Here is a 21,616-nt window from a genome sequence, read left to right on the forward strand (position 1 = left end):
TTTATTCCAAGTACCCTTCTCCCACTCTGCCAATAGCAAATTTAAATTTCATCTTCCATGTGAATCCTCCTTCGACTCTTGTTATTTCACTCAATATGTGTTTTGTGTCTGTCTTCTTTCACTTGGCATGTGTTTGCAAGTTCATCCACCTTGTAGTATGTAGCAGTACTTCATTCCTTTTTAATTCCCAATAATATTCCATTGTCAGTGCATACATTTTCTTTATCCATCATTAGTTGGTAGACATTTGAGTTACTAACACATTTTGGCTATTAGGAATAATGCTGGTATAAGCATTTCTGCACAAGTCATTGTGTGGCCATGTTATTAATTCTCTTAGGTATATGCCTAGGAGTTGATTTGCTAGGACATCGTTGTGAATTGATATTCAACTTTTCAAGGAACAACAAAGTAACCACTCCATCTTGCTTTCCTACTAGCAAGCAGTGCATGATGGTTCCAGTGTCTCTACAGCCTCACCAATACCCGTTGTCTATGATTTTTTTGCTATAACCATCCTCCTGAGTGTAAAGTGATATCTCATTGTGGTTTTGATTTACATTTCCCTAATGACTAATGATGTTGATCATCTTTTCATGTGTTTAATGACCACCTGTGTATCTTCTTTAGATAAATATCTTTTCAAATTTCTGACTCATTTTTAAGTTGGTTTATTTTTCATTATATTGTTGCAATGGGAGGAGTTGTTTTACTCTGAATATAATACCCTTACCAGATTTGCAAATATATTCTCATATTTTGTGGATTGGTTTTTTAAATTTTTGTTATAATGATCTTTAAAGCACATAAGTTGTATATATATACATATATATATATATATATATATATATATATATATATATATATAGTTGTTGATGGACCTTTATTTTATTTATTTATTTATATGCGGTGCTGAGGATCAAACCCAATTCCTCACACGTTAGGCAAGTGCTCTACCATAGAGTCACAACCCCAGCCCCAAGTTTTTAATTTTGATGGTTAAATCTACTAGACAATTTTCTTTTGTCTATGATATTTTATGTCATTTCTAAGAAATAATTGCCTATTCCATGTTCATAAGGACTCTCATCCAGGTTTTCTTTTAAGAGTTTTATAGTTTTGTCTCTTAAAACCATAGTCTTTGATCCATTTCAAGTTAATTTTCATGCATGGCATAAGGTCTGTGTCTAGCTTCATTGTTTTGCAGGTGCATATCCAGTTGTTCCAGAACCATTTTCTGAAAAGACTTTTTTATCCCTTTGAATTACCTTTCTTTCTCCCTTGTCAAAAATCTAAGGCTGATTTTTAAAATTAAAAAACTAATTTAGGATCCTGACTCTTCTTTCCTCTTGCCGGCTTTGTTTTCTGAGAGCATGAATTTCCATTCAGTAGACATAAGCATAAACATGTCTACAAAATATTATAGCACAGTCCAAAGATTGTATCTTATTTCACAGCAGCAATCAGAAAAGACTGCTCTTAGCCTCCTATCTCCTAGGTCCACCTGAACTCACATGCGTACCTTTACACTCTGCCAACTCTCCTATTACAGTGGACAAATGGCACTTGCACCTCTCTGGGGTCAACTTTTGTACTTGCACTTCCAATCCCTCTCACCCAGTCAGGGACTGTGTTGCAATAACCTGTTCTCTCCTCTGTAACATTGCTTTCCCTTTTTTTCTAAACTAGTCTCATCAGCAGAGAAACATTATGGTTCTCAACCTTTTTTTAATCCCTTCCTAGAAACCATACCCTCGTCCTTCTTTCAAGCAAATCTCTGGTAAAGGATTATACTTACTTGCTTTCTTTATATCCTTTTCTCCCGCTCTTTCTTCAATCCACATGCCACTGAATTTGTTTTTATTAAGAACGGCAACCTCACCAGGTATCCTTGGTACACACCTATAATCCCAGTGGCTGGGAAGGCTGAGGCAGGAGGATCACAAGTTCAAAGCCGGCCTCAGCAATGGTGAGGTGCTAAGCAACTCAGTGAGAATGAGTCTCTAAATAAAATAAAAAATAGGGCTGGGGATGGTTCAGTGGTTAAGTGCTCCTGAGTTCAATCTCATTACCTCCCCCCCCAAAAAAAAGAACAGCAGCCTCCATCTTGCCAAATCCAAAGATTAGTCTCTTATTCTCATTTTGCTCTGTTTCTCAGCGGCATTTGACCCATCTGGTAGCTTCTTTTTAAAACACTTCCTTTGCTTTTTTACTGCAACATCATACTCCTGGTTTTCCTATGAGCTTGCAGGACACCATTTCTTTACCTCATTTATAGACGCCTCCTCCTTTTCCAGACTGTTCATGTTTGGAGCCCCTCCAAGCTCAGTCTACCGACATCATCTCAGTCTCTTTGTATTTCTGAGGGCTTTCATCCAGTTATATGGCTTTAACTATCTTAACTTATATGGCCTCTAAAATTATACTTCTCATTTCAGCCTAATTAGTATATTCCAAACTGGCATACCCAGATGACTTATATTTTACTAAAGGAGAAATAATGTTGCAAAGTAGTACCTATGGCATAATCTCATCTTTTTTTATTGTGGTAAAATATGCATAACATAAAATTTACCATTTTAGCACATAGAGTTCAGTGGCATTAACTATATTCACATTGTCCCATCTTTGGTAATTAATGTGAATTTTTGAAGTAGAAGTAAATAGAATCATATTAAACTCTGGTATATAAATGGTGAGATTTGTATTTGCTATCTTATTGTCTATGTTTTTAAAATTTTTCTATAATGAACATACTGTGTAATTTATAACATGAAAAGTGTTTTTTGTTTTAAATCAAGGTGACAGGTGCCTCAAGGAGGAAGTGATAATTGTCATGTTTTTGAGAAATTATATTGAGTGACAGCTGAACAGCTTTGGAACTTGCAGTTATGGTTTAACTGGTTTGAGAAGATAAAATCCCCTGAATGGGGGAATCAGAATGGGGAATCTATGAGGAACTGAGGAAGACTGAATTTTGTTTGGATGAGTAGTATGAGTTAGGAGGGTATTCAGACTTGGAGAGATGCCTGAATCAAGTGGTGAGAAAGCAAGGTGCCAGGGGCTAAAGTGGTTTAGCCTAACAACCCTGGTTCCTGTGATGGAGGAGGGCCCCACTGAGAGTATAGAATTTTGGTTTAACTTTGTAGGCAATGCAGAGCAATCAAAGCTTTTTGACTTGCTTAAAGCTGTGTTTAGAAAGATCAATACTGTACAGTCTATACTAAGGATAGGAAGGGACAAAATTAGTAAAACCTACTAGGAAAAAAAATAGCTATAATGCAGAGGTTAAACAGTAAAAATTCAAGCGGAGAGGGGAGATGGAAGGATGAACAGGAATGAAGAGAACAGGACTAAAGCATAGGGAAAGAATGGAGAATGGAATCTCATTTAAACTTTTCTGTTAAATTATTCAGTTATCACTTGCTTTGACCAAATTCCATGCTGATTCATACAGAGCAATTTGAAACCTAGGATGATATTGTTTTCAGAAGTACTAATAGTTGTTTTTAAAAAAGAATGCTTCACTAGGCTGTTTCCAGACTTAAAATTGAACACATTTGTATTTTTAACTTGTCTTCCTGAAGTCGTATTTTGAAGAATCATTGAACTATAATTAATTTTCAATGGATTTTTTATTGTAGATATTTTAAGGTACAAAAATGTTTTGATACACATATACATAGTGAAATGCCTACTACAATACGTTTTTTTGTTTGTTTGTTTTATCTACTAGTCTCAAACACCTGGGCTCAACTGATCTTTCTTCCTCCAGTCTTCTGAAAGCTGGAACTACAAATGCACACCACCATGTCTAACCATTTTCTTTATTTAGAGCATGAATTAATTTTAGTGCCTATTCAGGGGACCAATAGGTTTATTAGCTTTATTTATGTATAAGTACAATTTATTTCTTAATTTATTTAAAATTTCTTTTTCTAACATATGGTTCTCACTAAAATTCAATGAGGAGAAAAATTTGCTTTCATTATGAATTTTATTAATGCTGTATACGTGAATAGCAGTAATAGAGAATTCAAGAATGTATATATGCAATTGTTTAATATACTGGGTTTAGTTTTCTGACAAGTTTAATTAAAGGGGCTTTTTTTTTTTTAAGTAATGGAGATAGAACCCAAAAGTGCTTTACCGCTGAACCACATCCCCAGCCCTTTTAATTTTTATTTTATTTATTTTGAGACAAGGTCTCACTAAGGTGTTTAGATCCTTGCTAAAGTTGCTAAGCCTGGCCTTGAACTTGTGATCCCCTTGTCTCAGTCTCCCAAGACACTGGGATTACAGATATGTACCACCATGACCAGCAAAAGGGATTCTTTGTTGTTATTGTTGTTCATTATTTAAAATGCACTAGGGGTTTTGACATTTTAAGACCCAATGATTTTTTTTAATGTGACCTAGTATTAGTAACACAAATAATTGGTGCTTCCCCATATTTTCCTTTTAAAAATGTTTTCACTTATTCATATCTATTGGGCTGGTTCAAAGCAAAGCATTTTACTTTGGATTAAAATAAATTAATTTTGCCAGCCAGTGCAAAATTAATTGACATTGAAAAATTGTATGCTTGTGCTCAGTATTTAATGTCTCAGAATATGAAGGGTTTATCTTGTATTTTATGGATACAGACTTAGCCAGTTGGTTACCATATCACACTGAACAGTTGTGACATGTTTCTACAGAAGCCGTGTTGAAGCTTACTCCTCCTTGGTCAGGAAATATCATTTAGCAGGGTGGTGGGTCACTGGGACAATTTGAGGCAGCTGATCTCAGGTGTGGAAGCAGCTGTTGTGTGGGACATGACTTATTTTGTGAGAACAGAAACACTATTATCGGGACTCCCAGGGGAAATTTGGAAAAAGTCGTGCCCGGGGAGTCCCATTCCAGGAAAATGTGCTCCAAGCACTTATTTATTGGCAATGATCAGTAACTGAGATTCCATCTGGCAAAACTGGATTTTTCCCTGTCCCAGAAAGTTGGGGAACAATTATGTAAGTTGTCTCAAAGAATTTATTTTTAGCCTCTTTTTTATGAAGAATTGCAGTCCCTCTGTTCTTACAAAAAAAAAAAAAAAACCTTGAAAAAAATAAGAAAGCATTCTTTATTTCCTATAGCTAATTGATACATAAGTAAGCATGCAAATTTAATTCTTTCTTATCTTAGAGAGCCATTAGATGGTAGAAAAGCTGTAGGCACTGGCATTCAGATGCTGGCTTCTTGTCAGTCACTTATAGCTGAGAGCTCACATTAATTTCATATCCACATCTATTACAATGAGCACAGCATAAACTCTCAGAATATGCTAGTTGCTTACCTATACCACTCCTCCAGTTCCTTCTCCCCCCTTTTAAATTTTTTATTTTTTACATTTTGTTGATGATGATAATATTGTCCTCTGATAAAGTCCAGAAATTCTCTAGTGTTCTAAGACATATGGTTGGAGAACTGGTTCAATAAGGATGCCATACATCAATGCCAGAATATCTAAATTATATGTGCCTCCAAAATCTTAGCTTTGTGATTATAAATTTTAAAAGTCATATCATTACCTTTAAAAAATACTGAGTATCTTGTGTAGGGCATTGTTCCTTAATGCATTTTTCAAAGATTGATTTTAAAATTTTATATACATGATTATATACTTTTGATCATATATAATTTAATTTTAAAATTTTATTTATATAGTATATATAAACTCTTGCTGGAGAAGCACCTTTTTAACTAAAATCATAAGAAAAAATTTTATATCATTATGTCTTGGGAAATAAATCAGTTTGATTTTAAACCAAAATCTGAAAACGAGTTAAAGTAGCCAAGAAATGTCCTTGGTTCCTTGGTTGTTTTTAATTGATGTTGAAATTAAAAGAAATGCAGCCACATCATTGTTGGAGCAAGTGTTTCTCTTGATAGTACAAGGGCAAACACAGATATTACCAAACACTTGGAATCTGCCGAAGAAGTTATGTAAGAAAATTAGAGATCTGCAAGCCATGTAAAGTGTGGGAAAGGAAATAGACAACCTAGGAGAAACTTAGTAGTATATAATGCTTATTAGAGTTCAGAAGTTTTGGATGGAATATTGCAGTTTTATACCTCTGTGATTACACATCAATGTATGACTCAGGAATTTTATTTCTTATCTTGTGTTATTAATTACCTGAGGTATTTGACTTATTTTCAGTGCAGCTGTACAATAGAAAAATGCTAAAAAGTGAATAGAAATATTGCTTGATAACCTAATCAAAGCAGCTATGCTTTAGGCTATCTAAAAGGGCAATTTACTTATTCATTAATTTTTTTTCAACAGTGCTGTTCTGTGTAAGCACTGCAGGAAAGGTACAATTCTTGTCCTGGAGAATTTACTTTCCAAAAGGAGGATAATATATATGTAGGTTCAAATAATAAAACCATACGGGCAAAAAAAGACAACTATCATAATAGATGCAAAGGACTAAGTGAGTTCAAAGGGGCAAGAGATTCTTTCCAACTGGCTTAGGCTTCAAATATGAGTGGAAATTTTGCCAGATGGAATGGAATGGGAGAATATTCAGACAGAGGGAACATCATGAGCAAATGGTTAGGTAGAAGAGTTTGGACCAGATAGGAATGGAGTTGTTTCCTGAAGAGGTATAAGCAGCTGAACTGCACAGGTCCATTAGGTTCAATCAGTGGAAAGTCCTAAATATCATATTAAAAGATATAGGGTTTATGTACAAGGTAGTTGGGAGCTACTAAAGTTTTGATCAGAGGAGTGAGTACCCAGTTCATAACCACAGTAGGAAATTTATTCTATTAGTCAAATGTATGCACTGGAGATGGGGCAAGTAGAATCAGAAAGGCTGTCATACCAATACAGTTGACCCAGGCAGACTGATTAGACAGACATGGCAGGACACTCAACAAATTTGGTTAAAGGGAGGAGAAGAGAGGGAGGAGTAAAGATGACTCATGATTTGAATCTGATTCATAAGGAGAATAATAACATCATTAGCAAAAAGGGCCTGGAGGAGAAATTGGAGATCAGATAATACGAGATTTTGAATGTGTTGACTACGAACCGGTGCTAATAATTATTGAGCACTTATAACTTGCCAGGCACTATTATATGTTTTATACGCATGATCTCACTGATTCCTTGCAGCAACCTTAATGCTGCTCAACAACAACCTACCCAAGTTTACATTGCCTATCAGTGATGCAGTCAGGATCCAGCCCCAGGGGCAGAATTCCAGAGCCCAATTTATTGAATGCTTTTACTAAATGGTACTGGGCTTGGAGTCAGGGATGAAAGAGAAGGAAAGACAAATAAAAGGAGAATGATGATCAGGGAGGTTGGGAGAATTTCCAGAAAAGATCACAGAGCCCCAAAGACTTTCAGAAAACTGAAGATGGGTGTTGCAGCAATGCTAAGATGTGGGTGAGAATATAAGCAAATACATTTAGATTTAGTGACCAGAAGAGCACTGGTGGCCTTAAAAGTGGGTTCAGAAAAGTGATGAGGTCCAGAGTGTATTGACATGGGCTGGAGGATCAGGTAATTTAGGAGGAGGTGGGAGCAGTACGGGGAGATCTGGGGCAAGACTGTCAGTGAGAAGACTGCAGCACCCTGGGGTAGACCTGCCTGGGAAAGCATTTTAAGGATGAGGATCACTCCTTGGTGCCCACCCAGAGTAGATGTCAAGGAACAGATTTCAGGTTTAAGTGAGGTCAACTCTTCCAGAGGAAGGAGAAAGTGACGAGATTGCACAGATAAGAGCAAAAGGAGCCATAAGCACACTTTCCAGAGGTGAAATGTGTGTCAGGGTGGGGGAAGGATATAAGTGGAGCAAAGAAGACCAAACTCCCATTTGCTGATTTTTGGTTTTCTCAGTCAATTAGGAAATGAGTTAATTAGCGACTGAGGGAGGTCAGAGTTGTGTCACTCAGGGGTTTGCAGCAGTTGCTGTGGGAATGCAGTGAACAGTCCAAAGACAATGACAAAAGGTTGCCACACATAGTCTTATGGTTCACACTGAGGTTAAATAGCATGAATCTTTAGTCTAGCTAGTTGTCAGGGTTTGTGACTTCTTTTGCAGTGTTCAGCAGTCTGGCAACAGAAAGCCCAGCAGGCAAGATTACAAAGGGTGAGGAATCAGAGGATGCTAGTGACTGCCAGGCAGTTTGGGTGCAGGTTGTCCTTTGCAGAAACTGCAAAACAGACAGAGCTGAATAGAGAGCTAAGGGAAGAGGTGGGGGAATGGAGAGGGGAGAAGCATCAACATTTAAGAGAGGTCCACATTTAGGGACTCCATGAGGAAATGCGGCCCCGTTCATGTGGTCAGAATGTCAGTGTTTGAGAAATTAGAGTGAACGCGGAGGTCCTGGAATGGTACTCTTTCCACCTGGCTATGAAGAACTGACCCGAGGAAGTTAGAAGTAGAAATAATAAAGGTATTAAGTGACCAAGGATTCTGAGAGTGGGTGGTGGGGTAGACAGAAGGGGCTGCAATTCAGACACAAAATCGTAAGTGATCATTAGGTAATGCCCAGAAAGTGATGAAAAATTTTTTTAAAAAGGAAGAATGTTTTGTTTATACATAATAGAGACTTGAAAAGGCATGCAATTACTGAGCTAAAATATTGATGGATTTTAAAAAAATAATAATGATATTGACATACTGTTAACATGGTATGTTATAGGAATATTGACAGGAAGACTTAATTTATCGAGAAATGTATATGAAATCAGACATCGAGCAAAATTGTAGCTCAGAATAACACTTTAAATGCATTGAATGTAAAATGTTCGATTTTACCTTTTAAAAAAAAAAACCTGGGTCTTTTATTGCTGAACTTTTAAGTCTATTTCAGCCAGTTAATATTGATATGTTCATAAAATGCAGAAAAGACAGCATATCGTTTCTGTCATTTGAATCTCAGCTATTTCTAAAAATATTTGTATCTTACAAGATATTATAAAAGCTACAGAACTGGGCACAGTGGCCACACCTCAAACTTGTCATCCTTCTGCCTCAGCTTCCTGCCTCTCAGGAAGCTGAGGCAGAAGGATGACAAGTTTGAGGCCAGCCTGGGCACTTGGGGAGACCCTGTCTTAAAATAAAAATTTAAAGAGGCTGAGGATGTGGCACAATCCCCAGTAGTAATAACAAAACAAAAAACAAAGAAAGTCACAGAGAAGGGCTGGGATTGTAGCTCAGTGGTAGAGTGCTCACCTAGCATGTATGAGGCACTGGGTTAAATTCTCAGCACCACATATAAATAAATGAATAAAATAAAAGCCCATCAAATATATATATATATTTGGAAGTTAAGGTGGAAGAAATCTTTTGTAAATGTATTTCTGTTAGTTTTCCTACAACATATGAAATCTATGAATTAGCAATTATGGTTCTAAAATTAACACCCGATTATTCCATACTGAAGAATAAATTACAAAGGAAAGATGATAATTAACAAGCATTTAAGAAACCTTATGGGAAAAAAATTGATTTTTGTGTTACCTGTAAAAAAAAAACTAATAAGAATAAAATAAGAAACAAGCCTCCCCCAAAATGCCGTTGATCTGTGTAAATAAACAAATTCAATTTTATAAGAATAAAATACAGAAATAATAAGTTGAAGTAATGTCCATGAGTGTAGACTTCTGATCTCTAAAGAACTTGAGCAGTCTTAAGGCACGTATCCTCCCCAGAAGTGGGAGGACGTGCCTTGGGTGATGTCACCAGTGACTAGTAACCACTGCAGTGTAAACAAACATCAGCAGGAAATAAATGTGGGTAGGGCAAGGGTCTAGAAGCATGCCTTCCTTCTAGAAAAGTCTCAGTGGAGTTTTTTTTTTTTTTTTTTTTTCTTTTGTTTTGGTTTTGTTGCTCGTTTTTTTAAAGGAAGAAAGGGAACACAGTCTAGCCTTTGCCTTCTGCCACAGAGACCTTTCGTTTCAGAGGCAGTGTCTTTCCTTGACAAATGGATTTCCTTGCTGGCAGTCTTTGTAATATTGAAAAGTACAGGACTGTTCGCTCTTGCAGCAATTATTGGTTGCTTTTTCCAGACTGACAAGCTTGTCTGTGGAATTTCTCAGGGGAGAGTTTCAAGTTACCAGAACTAGGCAAGCCCACTGAGGAGCAGGAGCTGGAGCAGGAGAGGAGCAGAAGGAGAGGACGAGGAGGAGGAGGAGGAGGAGAAGGAGGAGGAGGAGGAGGAGCAGCGCCTTTCGTACTGCTGCAGCCGCTCTTCTGATTGGCTGGGTGGTTCAGCTGCTTCCCTGGAACAAAAGGTCAAAGTGGACTGCAGTGTAAATGTGGAGAGGCAGCCAATAAATAGCATTGCTTGGAGAAGTTTGGAGGTTGAGAGCCACCGCACGCTGGCAAACTGCAAGAGCAGTTGTTTCTCCAGCCCGGAGGTGCAGCCTCGTGCCCGAGCCCAGCTCAGCCACTGTAAGCAGAGGATCACTGCCACAGACGGCCAGACTTGTCCTGGAAGAGGCGGTTGTGAGAATCCCTTGCAAATTTCCATGCAAGAATGGCTTGTGAAATCATGCCTCTGCAAAGGTAGTGTTCTCTCCTATTTGTTTTGTTTTATTCTGTCTGTATCCTGTGAGTTGTATAAAGCCATATAACTTGGCCACTACTTGGCATCTTTTAATAACCCGCCGCAAACTGTGTAGTCTGCTGTACCTAACGTTTTTCTCTAAGACCAGAAAAATTTAAATATCCTACTGCTCCTTTACTGACATTTCTGCCCAATTTCTTTTCTTCTTCCACTTGATCATTACATTCAGTTATATCCTTCTTTGAATGGAAGTGAATGTAAGAATACACATCTGAAATCTGAAGAAAAACAGACTAAGAAATATATTGAGTAGGTCTATAAAAGAACTGAATCAGTTTCTTAGCAATGTTTCCACTATGACTCTCAGAGGATGTTGATAGGCTGAAGACCTTTTTTAAATGAATCTTAGGAGCCTTCTTTTCTAGACAAGGGTTTTCTATCAATAAGTGCATTATAATAAACGGAAATCAATGTTAAAGATAATATTTCCCTTTGAATAATTCTAGATAGATCTGTTACAGCAATCACACTTTTCTTCCCATATTTTTATTGGTGCATTATAGTTGTACACATTGATGGGATTTGTGGTTACATATTTGTACATGCCACTGATGGCACTTTAAAAAAAAAAACTGCTCTATAAAAATGATTGAGCACAAGTTCTGTTTTTGTTCATTAATGATTGTAATATAGATGAGGTGGGGGTGGCAAAGGAGTTGTACCAAAGCAGAGAAAGGTAAATTTTAAACAAAGGTGCTTGTTAAAAGGAACTATGTTAGTGAACTATAAGACTTATAAGTGAATAATATATCCTGGAATGTTAATCTGGAAGTCACCTCAGTGTTGACTGAGTCCAGTCCTTCGATTTCACAACAGGAAAACTGAGGCGTGTAGAAAGTCACCGAGTTGCCCAAGGTCACATCTTATGGTTTAAAACATTACTTTAGCCAATCATGTTATCTTATTTCAATTTCAATGCTTTACATGCAAGGGAATTTGAGTCCATATAAATGCTTCATTTAGAGGATTTTATTAGTAAAATTATTAAAATCAAATAGCAAATATGGTTTATTTATAAATTAAAATAAGATAAAAATGAATTTCAGCCAGGGATATAGCTCAGTTGGTATAGTGCTAGCCTGTCCTGCACAAGGCCCTGGGTTCAAAACCCAGCACCACTATACACAAATAAATAAATTGTAATTTGGATTTTTAAAAAAATGAATTTCATTTTTAAAAACCAGGCTACAAATGTGTTACTTAATGTTTGATTTAACAATGAAAATAAGATTTTAAAAATGTATTGTTTATTTACAAAATGATTCCTGCAGATATTAACTGTGAGATAACCCAGGATGGATTTTTTTTCACTGTACTGACAAGTGCACTGTAATGGGAACTTAATGAGGGTGTTCAAGGAATTCCTTTTCAAAACTTAATAATTAAAGGCAGGAGAAAGTGGTTCATGGACAGATCTATATTTTTTTATATTAACTCAGTGAAAAAGTCATATGCTTAAAGCTCATGGAAGACCAAAACAAATGTACACTTTTTGAAGTCTTACTTGATTTCCAACAAGTTGGGGACATTTTTAAGGTATAATAACGTCAGTTCTTAACAGTTTTAAGTAGATTGTATTATACATGAGAACAGTATTAGCTATTACTGAACTCTGTAATAGCTACTTGATAATATAATAACTGTTTAGATGAAAAATAGATCTTTATATTGCCAAAATATTATTTAGGCAGTTAAGTTGATAATAGATAAAATGAAATCAGTATAATTTTCTAAGAATTATTTTGTAGTCAGTCATTGTTAATGAACCTAATAGGAATAAATCTATGGATGATTTGAATTTACATTCAAGAATGATGAGTTGCTACTTTTGTTTCTTTGCATTATTACATGTAGCTTACTCTCACTCCTTTGTGCACTCACTGTCACAATATTCCCCCAGCTCTTAGAATTTGCTTTACTGATTTCCCTGCAGTCTTTACTTCTAGCCTGTGCCTACCTTTGATTATAAATCTCCTGAAGGCAAGGACCACGTTGGTGTGATTCTCTCCACTAGGGGTGTATATGTTTAAGCATTTGTGCAGAACACCTTCCCACTCCTATTTATAATTGTTTTGTCAGATTCAAGTTCATGACTATCCTGGTATTGATAGCTATTGCTGACTGACCCTGTCCTTCTCCTCCTGCTGAGGCAGGAACTTGGCAGAGCCTTGGCAGTATGTGTGCCAACTCACTCTGTGTCAAAGAACCAAAGGGCTAGGAACTGAATGGAAAGTGGATGAGTAAAAGAATAACTTTTAATACCAATTAAAGAAATTCATGCTTATTATTTTATTGAGCAGAGAGGTCAGTGTGTCTCATACTCTAGGGGCATGAGAATTGCCTGGGGAATTTATTTTTTAAATCAATTTCTTCTTGCTGCCCTCCTTGTGTAAATCCTAATCTGGAGGTGGCAGGGAAAATGTCTGCATTTAACAACTCCCTAAAAGCATCTCTGATCCAGATGGCCTACACTTAGAGAATCACTGATGTAAATTCTAGTTAATGATTACAGCTTAAATAAAGCTATTGACAGCTGGCATACGTAGGAATGTACATATGTACTACTCTACCTACCCAATTAGCATATTTAATATCCTGACCTTAAGTGAGTTTTTTTTCATAATTGACGCTTTCATTTACTAGTTCATTAGTTTGTTAAAACAAAACATACAACATTTAAAATTTTTCTCTTTGACCAAACAGTATGTCCTGCCAGTGATCCCAAAGTAATTAAGACAGAGACTCTGCTTCAAAGAGGTCACATGCTAGTGAGGATGCAGACACATTACCAGACAATTGCAATACCATGTGGTGAATTCTGTAATACACAGAATGATTAGCATAATAATAGAGATGTGCCTAGGTGGATGATATTACCCTATGTTTTATTTAACCTCATAAGCTATGATCTTATTAGAGGGCACATTCGTACTGTAATGTCTACTTATACTTTCCGTAACTGACTTTTTAGCCTTCTATTTAATACTGTGAAGTATGTAGAAGATCCTTTGCTGCTGCTGAGATGAGAATAACAGATGAGGTTGAAAACTAAGAGTGAAATAAACACTTTGGTCTCCTTTAATGTCTTTTGCTATCTGTTTATTACTGGGTGTAATTTTCAGAGTTTCCAGCATGGATTCAACTATTTAGAACCTCATAATCAAGAGTAAAAACTTTGCAGAGGCTGAATGTTTAAATTGTGTCCATCTGTAAAGTATCCGATTCTTGCAGTTATTTTCGAAGACTTATGACTTAAAGACAGGATCTTATTAAATATATGCGGGATGGTTTAATTTTCCCAGTTATTTTTTAAAATATTAAATATTTACAGAGTACTTTTTATAAATGATGACAAAACACAGCACAATGCAGAGTATCATATGAATATTTTTGCTATCTGGAAAATTTTTCCCTGAAAGAAATAAAATAACAGAAAAAAAAGGAGAAACTATTAACAAATGAAATAAAATTTTTCTAAAGGGACTAAATTTACCTTCTGTTACTAATGAAATAGTATGTTTTATCAGATTCCAGGTTAGCCTGTACCTCAGCTCAACCCTGTTGCACTGGGGTTTTGGGGTTTTTTGTTGTTGTTGTTGTTGTTGTTGTTTATATTGTAGACTTACAGGGAAAGATCTCTACTATGTGTAGAAAATCTTCAACAGACTAAAATAGCAAGACATCTTATGTCTCTGAATCTCATGTCTCTGACAAAGCTCCCAACTTTCACAACAGTGTTTTGATTTGCTAGAAATAACTTTCCAAAAACCCCTAACTTATTATATCTACAAAGGATAATGATGGGGGATGAGATCATAAGCAGTAGATGAATATAGCTTCCTTTAGTTTTAGTGCATTGGCATCTACTTTCTGTGTAAGCACCCAGTTCTTCCCTGGGTTTGTTTTACCAAAGTGAAAAGCTGAGATGAATAATTCTCTTTTTCGTTGCTTCATCTAGAAAGTGATGACATCCAGGGCTGGGGCTGTAGCTCAGTGGCAGAACGTTTGCCTAGCATGCTTGAGGCACTGGGTTCCATCCTCTGCACCACATAAAAATAAATAAATAAAATAAAGGCATTCTGTCCATCTACAACTACAAAAAATATTAAAGAAAAAGTGATGACATCCAATGTATGTTACTGAATACTAATTTTAAGATGGTGAAGTACATAATATCCCAAATTTCAGTGGCTTTTCAAAGAAGTTGAATGATTAATTACATGATTAATTAACATGTATTAGTAATCCAACATCTGAAAATTTCCTTGCAACTTCTTATCAACCGAATCATCTGCCTAAGGATTGGTCTTTAGAATATCACTGATAGCTTGGGGATGGTATGGATTTTCACTAGTGGACAACCCAAATAATGATGGTCTGTCTTGTGAGCCTTCTGCATGGTGTTAGAGAGCCCCCTACTGCTTGAGGAGAGGACACCTTTCATCTTTAAGGCTTCATCATTCCTAACTTAGTGGTAGCACTCCCTGCAGCGCTTCTTCCCCCACACACAGTGCAAGATGGAGTTACAAGCTGCCTCACTTCAGATCTGGGTTAATCCATATGGGGTTGTATATCTGTATTTATTCTTCATTGCCAACATGGCCTATATTCAGTAATTACAAAAAGTCATTGAGCTGGGGATTTAGTTCAGTGGCAGAGCACTTGCCTAGCATGTGCAAGGCTCTCGGTTTAATCCCCAGTACTGCAAAAGAAAAAGTCAGTGAGAACAAATAAGATCTCCATGGCTCTGTGCTCACATGATGGCTGCATTATCTGTGGAGCCTATTTGCTAACTACTCCAAATAAAGAAGAGAGTCTCAACTAAAACAAGAATAGTTTTAATTTTTAAGGTAATCATCCTGTCTATACTACTAGAAAAGTGAGGTGTTAGGTATTCATCACAAACAGTGGGAAAACAGTGTAAGGGTAGTGAACTTACTTGCTATCAGAAAACACCCCAACCTGACAGCTAGCAGTGGTTACCACTGTCTGTAAAATGAGACAATAACATCATCCTTGGTACTTATTTTATGGGAAAAAAATTTGGAGTTAATGAATATTGTAGATTTTATCAATGATAAAACTACTCAGATTTGAAGGGCATGTTGCTTTTCTTTAAGTTTTTCATTCTTATATTTGTGATAGATTTTCTAATTCCATGAATGTAAGAGTGCATGTGGTAGAATGCAATCTACCATTGCATTCTGTTTTATTAATTGGATGTTGGGAGGTATCTAGAATAGTTTATGGGAATGCTATTGAAAACAGCATCAAATTGAATTTCTTGAAACTCTCAAAAATCTTTACTCTGTTTTTCTCCTGTGATAATTCCATCTGTATGTGGAGCTCAGATTCAGTTGCCAAAGAAATAATGTGTGCTATATAAAATTTTCTTAATGCCCTACTTATTCTTCCCTCAAGGAAATCAGAAATAACTTTTTAAACAGTTTTATTGAACTATAAGTCACATACCATACAATTTACCCATTTAAAGTGTGCAATTCAGTAGCTTGTAATATATACACAAAGGGCTGGGCATATAGTTCAGTGGCAAAACACTTACCTAGCATGCTGGAGGCCCTGGGTTCAATCCCCAGTACCAAAGGTGGAAGAGGTGGAGGGAGCAGGGAGAAAAAGGAAAATATCTACAGAGTTGTACAGTCATCAATTTTAGAATATCTTCATTTCCTAAAAAGAAACCCTGTGTTCTGTAGCTATCAACCTCAAACTCCCGGCACTGGGCAACCATACTGGGCAAACAATAATATACATTTTTGTTTCTGTACAGTTGCCTATTCTGGACTTTTACATAAACGGAATGGTATAATCATATCATATCTAATCTTTAGTGACTGGCTTCTTTTCCCTAATATAATATTATCAAAGTTCACTCACATTGTAGTAGATATTAGTATTTCATTCATTTTTATGGCTGAATAATTTTCTGATTTATGAATATAGAAAATTTTATTTATCTATTCCTCTATTGATAGACATTTGGGTTGTTTTTAATTTTTTACCATTCTGAGTAATGGCGCTATAAACACGCAGAAATAGCTTTTGAGACTTATGAAAATATAGACTTTATTTTAGAGCCAGGTGGATCCTTAGAGACCATCTAAATCATCTCTTCTATTTTACAGAAGATTGAACTCAAATCCAGGAAAAGGAAATGACCCACCCAGTCATACATATACAGAAATGGAAAACATTCTATATGGACATCTAAATAATAATCATTTGTGTATGAAGTTGATCATAGCATGTATTTGGGATTGACAGGGGAGGTTTCCCCCATCACACACTTAGGAAGGAGCTTCTTGTTATCCAGAAGGGAAAAAACAGCTAACCAATAGGGAAAATTGAACTCCTGACCTTGTTCCCATTAGCATGGAACTCTAATAAGTAAACACCTGCTGTACCAAGACTACAAGACTACAAGGGACTCCAGAGAGCCTAAGATGTTTTCATATGCTAGATACATACTAGGTGCTCAATAAATACTTGTTGAATTAGAAACTATAGAGAAATTTAATGGAAGTGCACCGGAACCCTATACTGCACTTAATTTCTAAAGCTTCCCTCCCAATATAATGTCTGGGAATATTCTTATACCAAAACAAGTAGTTTACTCACATATAACTATAATATGGTAGTGCAAAGGAAAAAAATTGAAAGACTACTTCTATTTACATTGCATGATATTTGATATTTAGCCTGAGAAGAAAAGGAAATAGTTTTTAGTTTATTTCCCTGAAGTACTGTAACCATTAAGGCAATTTAAGAAAAATGAATTTTTTGCTTTATATATATTAAAATATAAAGATTTTCTCTTCTACTTTTTTCCTTTGCTATATAGTGATAATAGAAGTCTGTTTAATAGCCATCTGGAATTAATTCTCTTTTTCATGTGGGATTTATTCAAAAAAGTTGAATTCATCTTTGATTTTTTTTTAAAAAAAGGAACTTAGATTTTCTTATTGTGTATAAGGATAGAAACTACTTTATATTTGGAGAAATGTTTTGTCATAGATACCAAGAAGTAATTTATAGACTGAAGAATCCATTTACTTCTCTTAATGGAGAATGTTAAGAACAATGTTACATATTCACTCTTTCCATATCTTAATTAATCTTTTCAGATGGCACAACCTCATATGCTGAAGGAAATTATAGCACATTCATTTTATGCATAAAAATAGCAGGTGAACTTTGTTGTGACCAAGTATATACGAGTACACTTTAAGAATTCTAAATGAGCTGGGCACAGTAGCTCACACCTGCAATCCCCATGACTCAGGAAACTAAGGCAGAGGGATCACAAGTTCAAGGCCAAAAGAGGCAATGCAGGAGATAACGGGGATTGAACCCAGAAGTACTCCACCACAGTGCCACATCCGTAACCCTCCCCACCCCCTGAGGCAAGGTCTCACTAATTTGCCTAGGCTCACCTTGAATTTGCAATCCTCCTGCCTCAGTCTCCCAAGTAGTTGGGATTATAATTGTGTGCCACTGCATCCACCTCTAAATGAATCTTTTGATCCCTGTATTTTTCTGGTTAAGATATTTGCATATATATTTGAGTGGAGGAGTGGTACTAGAATAAAACCCAGGGCCTCAATTGAGGCTGGCCTCAATCTTGAGATCCTCTTGCTTTAGCCTCCTGAGTGGCTGGAATTACTGGCATGAACCACTGCATTCAGATATATGTCCAGATTTAATTTTTTTTAATTTTAAATTATCATTTTGAGATCAATTTTATTTCTGAAGTCAAATACATATTTATACTATCATTGTCAAACTGTCAAATTCTGGACTCCAGAAACAACAATAAGGCATGCCACATTATAGGTCTTGCACAAATCATCCAAAAGCCAAAAGTGGACATTTGATTTTAGTTTTAATTGAAATATTGGGGGGTGACGGGTGGAATACAAGATAGATAGGAATGTTAGAAGTTGGTTATTTTGGGGGTTGGGCGTACTGGGTACTCCGGGGCACTCAACCACTGAGCCACATCCCCAGCCCTATTACATATTTTATTTAGAGACAGGGTCTCATTGAGTTGCTTAGCACCTCTCCATTGCTAAGGCTGGCTTTGAACTCACAATCCTCCTGTGCCACTAGGATTAAAGTGTGCACCACCACGCCCTGCTAGAAGTTGATTTTTAAAATTAAGATACCTAAGTGAAAATAATGAGGGAGGGGAGGTTAAAGAATACATCCATAAAATCTTCAAGGATTGGGGTCAGGAAAACATAGTATCTTCTGATCAAATATAATATAAAATCCAGGAAATCTTACTAGAAATAAAAGTGAACTGCTTTATTCAGGTCACATTAAATGAATGAAATTAAAAGACTAGGGAAAAAATAAGGATTTTTTAAAAAGCATGTGATAATAAATACATCAGAGTTTTGCAGTCCACAGAATGATAATGGAAAGAAATGCAACCTCACTGTCTAGGTTAAAATAACCCCTGAAACTGAAATTAGATATCAAGTTCTGGGCAGAGTAGACCATTGATATACTGTGTTGTGTTTTTATAAGCGACTCTCCTTCATTTTCAGCTCCCTGACGTAACATAAAACTCACTGTTTGTCCAGTGTCAGCTGTGGCCTCTGTCTGGAAGGCCACTGCTGTTCCCCAGGCCCTAGCTCCCTCTGTGGTCACCCTGAGCAGGCGTGCCATCTCCTCAAGCCTCCAAAGCCACATCCTCTTCTCCTTCTGTGAAGAGCTCTCCACCTGTCCTTTTCTTTCTCCCAGTAATGCCTCTGTGACCCCCAGAGCCCACTCCCAGTGTGGCTTACCTTACCTAACTTCACCTCACCTGCCAGACCACCCCGTGCTTCAGAGAGTGAGGGCTGGAGCTATGGCTTCAAATGATTGGACCAGAAGCTCCATGCTGCCTGCCTCCAGGGACAGGAACAGTTGATTGGCCTTTGTAAACCTTGTTTTTCTTATCTGAAAAATCTGGTTAGTAATACCTTCCTCCAAGGATGCCTTTGATGATTGAATGGGATTAGGTATACAAACTCTTAGCACAGAAGCCTGCCTTGTATGGTGAGCATTCAATCAATGGTAGTTGCAAACCCTGTTTTCATAATCCTCTTTAAATTTCAGGTCTCTCTATCTTGGATCCTCTATAAATTCGGTGAGGACTGGGGCCACATCCTATTAGCCTGTGTATCTCTGGCACCTGTCACAGGTTCTAATAAGTCATATACACTCAAAAAATTTTGCTAAATGAGTACTTGCCCATGGTCATGGTGCTCCCAGAGCCCAAGCCTGGGTCCATATGGAGCCTTCACCCCCTCTCCAGTTCTGCTCATCGTTGTACCACCCAGGGTAAGATCATGGCCAGGCCAGAAACAAGCTGTCACCCACTGTTTTATTCAGAGTCCTCTTCTAGCAGAGGGGCAGATGACAGGACAATTTGCATTGCCTTTGCATGCATGTCTCTGTCTCCCTCAAGATTTCCACATTCAGAGTTCACAGTTTGGGAAATTGTATATGTGCTGAGTAAAAACTGTATTTCCAAGGCAAAAGAAATTTCTAATGAAGGTAAATGTTGAAAGAAGTTAGCAAAAATAATTTACTATTTTCTTCTTCTTTTCTGCAGATATTTTGTAATACGAGTCAATTCTTGGTTTTTGTTTCAGTGATTAGAGTTGAAAATATTTTAACTTATTCATCAATGTTCTAAAAATATTTTCTCATCAACTAATTTCAACCCCAAAGAAAATGTCACTGTAGGTATTACATACTCTAAATTACTGCCTCATCAAGGCACTCTTCTCTTTGTCTACAATAGGATAACCGTCAGTTTCTCATAAACAAATGGAAGCTTCAAGCTGCTTTGAAAACACTTTTGAGACTAAACCAAAATTTTCTTTAAGCTCCAAACAACCTTTGGGTTTGCAGTGAGGTGAAATGATTTTCTTTTCCTGCTCTCAAGCCAGAACAAACACATAGTGTGTGGCAAGGCCGTATTCAAACATTGCCCTGCCTGAACGTATCCTTTTCTGGGTTCTCTGTACACCTCGGAGAGTACAGTGCTTACATTATGGGCATCATGACAGAACTCCCTCCTCTAATTGTGCTGTTGAAAAAAATTATTTTCTTTTACTTAAGTAAGGATGGGAGGAAACCCATGGTATCAGTGTAGTCTCACTAGAAAAGAACATGCTCATTTATAATAATCAACAAACAGAATTTAGAATGCTTCCAATTGTCAAAATTAATTTTATAGATCATAAACAGCATATGCTTTCAAAATATTTAATGTAAGTGTAGTGTAAGCACTTGGCAGAATCTTGATGATGCTGATTGTATTTAGCAGCTATTTACTGAGCGCATGCGGCATTCCAGATACCTGGGTAGGAGCTGGTGCTATAGAGATAAAATCCAAGCGGTAAGACAAGCTCCAAACTCTTGTGCTCAGCACTGTTGTAGCCTCGAATGGTGTCTAGGAGCCTGGATGAAGAGGCAGCTTCCTCTCCAGGGTCCTGGAGATGGGTTCCCGGGTTAGAGGACTCTTGAGCTAAGAGATGGTAGAAGCATATTGGACAGAAGGAGCAACATGTACAAATGGAGGGAAATGCAGAAGTGCAGTGAGAGTTCTAGAGAGGTCTGGTGGGCAGAGTAGGAAGGACTTCTGTGCCAGGTTTAGGCATTTGAATTTTACCCTACATGCAGTTGGAAAGCAAAGAAACTATGGAAGAACTGATATGGGCAGCAGGGAAACAGAGTACTGTCCCCATGAAAGACTATTGCAATGGCAGTGGAAAGATCAGATTCATGTCTTTTCTGGAAGATAGAGTCCAAACAGTTTTGTGACTGGCAAAATATGGGAGTTAGGAATAAACTTCTTTCGAGAGAACGGTTGGCTTGTTAATATGACACAAGTATAACAGTATGGGGATTCCTTTCCATTCAGTGACTTTTAAACATGTCCCAGCCCACCATCCCCAGGGAAGTGCAATGTCAA

At 36.9% G+C, this 21,616-nt stretch overlaps 2 protein-coding genes across 8 annotated transcripts in view; both read left to right on the plus strand.

Annotated features, from left to right (window-relative positions):
- The window catches only part of LOC114085467 (protein FAM13A-like), a 212,473-nt gene extending 202,311 nt beyond the window's left edge, over nt 1-10,162 (plus strand). Inside the window, exon 8 of the mRNA XM_071614026.1 lies at nt 10,097-10,162. Coding sequence (XP_071470127.1) covers nt 10,097-10,136 — 40 coding nt within the window. The 3' untranslated portion in view covers nt 10,137-10,162. The remainder of the gene's footprint in view (nt 1-10,096) is intronic.
- Nucleotides 10,163-10,208: 46 nt separating this feature from the next.
- LOC114085466 (protein FAM13A) overlaps nt 10,209-21,616 on the plus strand; it is a 107,630-nt gene continuing 96,222 nt past the window's right edge. For 6 of the 7 annotated variants that reach the window (XM_027926596.2, XM_071614544.1, XM_071614543.1 and 3 more), the window contains exon 1: nt 10,212-10,565. In XM_027926596.2, coding sequence (XP_027782397.1) covers nt 10,537-10,565 — 29 coding nt within the window. In that variant the 5' untranslated portion in view covers nt 10,212-10,536. Of the gene's footprint in view, nt 10,566-21,616 lie in introns of all 7 variants that reach the window. The other variant, XM_071614547.1, reaches the window with a different exon arrangement.

Source organism: Marmota flaviventris, chromosome 7, assembly GCF_047511675.1.
Source record: "Marmota flaviventris isolate mMarFla1 chromosome 7, mMarFla1.hap1, whole genome shotgun sequence".
NCBI lineage: Eukaryota > Metazoa > Chordata > Mammalia > Rodentia > Sciuridae > Marmota > Marmota flaviventris.